At 40.3% G+C, this 6000-nt stretch overlaps 1 protein-coding gene across 3 annotated transcripts in view; it reads right to left on the reverse strand.

Moving 5' to 3' along the window:
• Positions 1-3533, reverse strand: part of LOC149813920 (COP9 signalosome complex subunit 7-like) — a 41367-nt gene extending 37834 nt beyond the window's left edge. For all 3 annotated transcript variants that reach the window (XR_016428233.1, XM_089991340.1, XM_089991341.1), the window contains exon 1: positions 3192-3533. Coding sequence is in view for 2 of the 3 variants with exons in the window: in XM_089991340.1 (XP_089847466.1) it covers positions 3192-3350 (159 nt within the window). In the remaining variant the exon portion in view is untranslated. The remainder of the gene's footprint in view (positions 1-3191) is intronic.
• Between the last annotated feature and the right edge of the window lie 2467 nt (positions 3534-6000).

Raw genomic sequence — 6000 nt, forward strand, 5'->3', positions numbered from 1 at the left:
CAAGGATACTCCATTTTGGGCCCCATACCATGCCCCCTTATATGCTAGTCATATTGAAAATTTCAGAAGAATGGTTGTATCCCCGTATCCGCAGCTATATCCATGTGACATAGCTGGCCAGTATCTCTCAAATCCTCTCTCTGGCCAAAAAAAAGGTCAGTCTGGCCTCATAAAAATAATCATATCCCCATATTCGTAGTCGTACCCATGTAACATAGTCAACTAGTATGTCTCTATCCCTTCTTTGGCAATGAAAGGGCCAGCTTGGTCCTTTTCTGGCCAGGCTCACTCTCATCCTATCTCTGGCCGAAAAAGAGCCAGGTGGGTCCTTTTCTAACCTGACTTTGTCTCATCCTCTTCTAGTTGGAACCTTCCCAGTCAATCTATATTTCCATCAAATTTTGTCATGTTTGCCACATTTTTTGAATGTTGATTCCCTCCTTTTGCTACTTGGAGTTCTATGAAATCTTTTTCCTTCTTGAGGCATAGAATTCATATTCAGTATCCTCTGATAAGGAGGATTTTCCATCTTTTGCTTGATGTCCTATTCATTTATAGCTTATTAAAGGCGCAAAAGTATGTCTTTTGATGCAAAGCCTGAGATTAGTTTTGAAGATGTTAGTGCTTATTAGTATTTGTTATATAGAAGCTACTGAAGCAAATTGGTTTCCCCAAGAAATTAAGCGAGCTAAAACCATGTTGCTATTCTACTAGGTTCAGTTTTGATCATGTCTATTCATCATTGGTCTAAAGATGATTGCTGGAAATATCTCTCCAGAGATGCTCCATTTCCACTTGTGCATCACATCCTCATATATAGTTTTTGACTATGATTATAAAAAATGCATTCACACATGCACACAGAGAAACCTGAAAAATTATACAGTTATATATATGCAGAATGTTGAAAGAACAATGACATGATTGTAACACTCATATATACCGTACTTAATGGACCCAACTCAACAAAAAATTACCACACTCCCTTCTCACTTATTTGATCCTTCTATGTGCACATACACATTTGCACACTCACAACTGCATATTTGTATGGCTGTATCCATGAAAATTTTTGAAGAATGTCCGTGTTAGGGAATTATGCTGTTGTTTTCTCTATAGAGCAATGAAATCACACTCTCCTGTTTGCCTAACTTCACGTCATCAGTAAGAACCACTTTAGTGCATGTTTGGGATTTGCATATCTGAGTATATTATTCACATATTTCTACTTGTGTCAAACCTAAAATGGACAGGGTATTAAAGGTGCTTAGGATTGACATGTCAAGTGGTTATAAAGAGCTGAACCTACCAATTGATCCTTAGCTTCTTGTTGTAATGAAACATATTTGAAGACTCGAATGATGGATATCTAAGAATAATATATGTTGTCATGTATCAACATGAAACTAGGAACTTTTGTTCGCACTATTTCATTGCACTTGCAAAACCATCCATTTCTTATGATTTTGATTGACATATATCCTTCAGCAATTAGTATTTTTCTTGGGCTCAGATTGCCATTTACGATTGTTATTTCTACGTATCTTTAATTTGTTAGATGAGTTTATATATATATATATATATATATATATATATATATATATATATATATATATATATATATATTCTATGTGATTGATAATGCATGGTGTATCCTGTGGATGAGAGTAGGGCCCAATGGAAACTTGAGAGTCAGATGAGACAGACAATATCCTAGTTGATATCATATTAGACCACATAGCACATGGAAAGAAGAGTAGGGCCCAATGGAAACTTGAGACAGACAAGATCCTAGTTGATATCATATTAGACCCCATGGCACATGGAAAGAAGTCTGGTGGTGGTTTTGATTCTATGGGATGGGACAAAATAAAAATGGAGTTCAATAGACCAATTTTCAATATGACATGGATCGACTTAAGAATCAATTTTGAGCTCTCAAACAACCCTATGATCTTTAAAGACAAGTATTCATAGCATCTTTGGGTGAAAAAATCGCAAAGAATCACAAAACCATTCCAAAAGTAAATGTTGTAGGCTAGTTTGGTGAAAAAATCAAAAAACCAGGTTAACTGTCATCCAAACAACAATTTTCAGACAACCTGCTTACCTATAGGTTAATCAGGTTAATGCACTGTCATTCAAATATTAAAACCAGCTTTTCAGGGTTTCAGAAAACCAGGTTACAAAACCACGTGCATCATCCAAAAGTATTTGTTTATGTCTCATAATGCCTGCTAAATAGGATTTAGTAAAGATTTTGCAGCGGGTTGCCACACAAACAACAACCCTCATCCCTTATTCAGATCTAGGACTTGCATTAATATAACCAAAAAGGGGGAAAAACATCAAAGCAACAATAATACCCAAGGATGACAGGATACATGTACACACAATTGAGAAAAGAATAAGACCACTGAAAACTTGAACGAGATTTCAAGAAGGCATGTGAAGGACTTTAAGATGACCCAGGTTTTACCACTAGATATGAAGGACTGCTTAAGCAAGGGCCATAAAGCCCATCCAATGTACTTAGTATAAGGCTTAATGATGATGGTTATGATGATAATCAACAAGAACCGTGTGTGATGGTCCAACTACATATTTTCACACTAAAAGACTAATGTCTGGTCTGCTTATTCCTCTCTCTTAACACTTGATCCTTCTTCTATTATTCAAAAAAAGAACAAAAAAAGTACAAGGATGATATACATAATTGTTAATAGCCAGTTCTTCGAAGTTCCAACCATTGAGAGCAAAAAAAACATACGAAATAAACCAACAACAAGCCCGATAACACATCCGAACGCTCTACTCGTTGCTCGAGAGGGCAGACTCTTTGTTTTCCAATAAACAGGACGCAAATGTCTGATGAATAAATTGGTAAACAGATAATCATAAACAATCAAATAACTATGCCTAACTCTCCGCAGTTCCAAACTGAAAACACTAACATGTTCCGCGTATTATTCGCTCTCAACACTCCGTTAACCTCTTTCTCTTCCATCAAACGACAAGGCACAAAACCGAAACAAATCCGACGAGTAGAACACCAATAATCAGACAAGCAAATGCAATGAACAAGACGCGCACTTGCCGTTTCGTCGATTTTTTTCGCAACAACGAACATTACAAATATCCCAAGAACGATGAGACCGTCCATAGATGGCAAGGGAGAAAACGATGCGTACCTCGGCGATGTTGGGGACGGAGAGGATCTCGGAGAAGGCGAATAGGGAAGGGTGGGAGGTGGCCTCGACGACGACGCTAGCCAGCGGTCCGCCGGTGAGGCTCTGCGCTTGTTTCACGAAGTGATCGATCAACTCGGCCTGCTTCTCTTCGATGTCCATCGTCGCGGACTCGAAGAGGTTTTTGAGGGGTTTTGGAAGGAACCTCACAATCGGCCGATCGCCGGACGCCTAAAACCCTAAGAGAGAACGATCGGCTGCCGATCTGCACCACCAGAATCGCCTCTCTCTTCGGCGAGGGAATTAGCAACGCAAAATATCAAGATTAGAAACCGTAATGTGGAAAAAGCTAAAGGAGAGAGGAAAGCCTTTTGTCATATACAAGTCTGTTTGCTACAGATCGGGTCTTACCCCAGAAGACTCGACCCGATATCACGGTGTCAGGGTTTGGAGCTTGGAGCTTGGAGATTGGAGATTGGGGATTGGAGATTGGACCTAGTAAAGCAGGCCTATTGCTAATAGCTAGGGCTGTCAACGGGTCAGGTACCCGAACCCGCCCAATTAAAAAGTGTCGGAGGGGTTTTCCGGGTCATGAAAATGAAATCTCAAACCCAGATCCGTGTAATTTCATAGGATTACTTTTATTTAAAATACATATAAAATGCTCAGGTGGGGTCGGGTAACCGACAAAAAAACTGGGTCGGATCGCATACCTGGCAAAAATCATAGCCCAACTGAATCGCATATTGCTCGGGTTAGGTTTGGGTCAGCCCAAATATTATTCGGATCCACACTTTTTATGCCCACACCTGAGAATTCGGGTCAGGTACCCGGTACAAACCTCACCCGTTGGCAGCCCTATTATTGGCTGATCGCATCGGAACAGCAAAATGTGAACAATAAATTGGCTCAGGTTCGGCTTGGAAATTTATATACACCGACCGGGTCTGTCAAAATGTTCGATGAAAATCCATAATACATGTGAACATTTTAAAACCACAGGTACTTTACTGGATCCGGTTCTTGTTATCCTCTCAAACCATGACCTCCTCCTATGTAAGCGAGAATAATCACCAATATCACCATGGATGTGAATGGTTCGCATTTGGATCAGATGTGGCCAATACCATATTAGACAAATACGGATGTTGGCTGAACAGATTCAGATTCGGATTCTAATGGTGAAAAGCTCATACCAGGTCCGCTTTTTCATGTAAAACGGATTCAGATATCCATCAACATTGGATATTTGTTGAATTCAATAGCAAAAAGTCAAAATCATATTTGCAGCCGATTATAGTCAGTTATGGTTTTGGCTTACCACATGCAACTAAATGGAATCCAATTGGGACGGATATCAAATAAAATCTGATTCATTACTGTTTTTTTGTAAAATATCTAAAACTCAATGTGATGTTTTCAATGACCATTATTTTTTTCAATATAAACATGGGTATTAAGGAGATAAATTTTCACATCTTAAATTTTTAGATTTTCATAATTTGCCTTTATATTTTTATGTATCTTGTACATTCTTTCTCATGTTACATTTGTCCAGTTATATAGTCGGGAGGCAGAGAGGTGGTACTGCCGGGGATGATCTTCGCCCGAGATATCGCCTTGGGGAGGAGAGGAGAGGGAGGGTTCAGGCCAGAATGAGTCAGAGTCAGTGGGTTACCCCCAATTCACAAGGTCTCCACTCTCTCCTCGTCTCAAAATCCTACCCTCCATCCCTGCACGGGTTTGGATTTTAACCTTCATCCTCGTCTCCATCCTTGTTTCATGTCCTCCATTCTCGGTCCAAACGGAACGAGGCCGGGTGGGACCCCGTTTCCCCTCGGTTCATTTTCATCCCTAAAGAAGGATTGAGGACGAGGCAGGGCAAAGATCGGGGCGGGGCGGGGAAAAGCGTAAGTCCATCCCCACTTTCATCCCTGGACGGGTTTTGATTTAAAACTTCATCCCAGTTTCATATCCTCCATCCCCTGTCCAGAGGCCCAGTCCTGCCTCCCGAAACAGTTAAAAAAAAAAATTAAAAGCCCAGTCCTAGCCTAGAGGAGGCGGGGCCCGTTTCCCTCCAGTCCACTGCCATCCTACCTCCAGATGTCCAAACTAAAGCAATGATTTCTCTCCATTATTAAAAATTAAAATAAAATAAAAACAATGACAAAAAGAAGGGTCCATAGTGCGCGTTAAAGAGAGTGAAAAGCAAAGATTTTTTTGTCAATGGCATTATTCCTTTGGGCTCTTCTTTTTTTCACATTTCTTTCCATCTGTATATGCTTTTAGAATAACGAGATATGGCCGAAAATGGCCTTATTTTTTCTTCATTTTAAAATGAGCTCGTTCCAACCACTTTGAGATTGTTGAAAGAAAGAATGTGGATTGTTTTCTATGTCAGATGGATACGCCCCAAAACGGCCAATCTCAAAAACACGGGCTTTCAATCCAATCGGGTCAGAATGCAAACGGTTCAGGCCCAAAACAGCTAAATACTTTAAGATCTCAGATCAAATATCAGATCCAAAACAGCCAAAAATTGCAAAACCTTCATTTTGGATCCTACTCATTTGCATAACTACAAGCGGAGGCACATGAGATGATGGGACCACATGTTGGTCCGGTTTGGTGAGGTTGTGGTAGCACCTTAAGGTCTGGCCAATACCAAGTGCGAATGGCGGGGTGGGCCCCACCTTAGAGAGGAGGGGACAACATGAGGCTGGCTTCATGGAGCAGTAACCACCTCCTGCTCTTCCACAGTGGAAGGACAACATATTATTACCCTCCTTCCTTGCTTGGCAACATTTTATTT

The sequence above is a fragment of the Nuphar pumila genome, chromosome 16, assembly GCF_984573655.1.
Source record: "Nuphar pumila chromosome 16, dmNupPumi1.hap1.1, whole genome shotgun sequence".
NCBI lineage: Eukaryota > Viridiplantae > Streptophyta > Magnoliopsida > Nymphaeales > Nymphaeaceae > Nuphar > Nuphar pumila.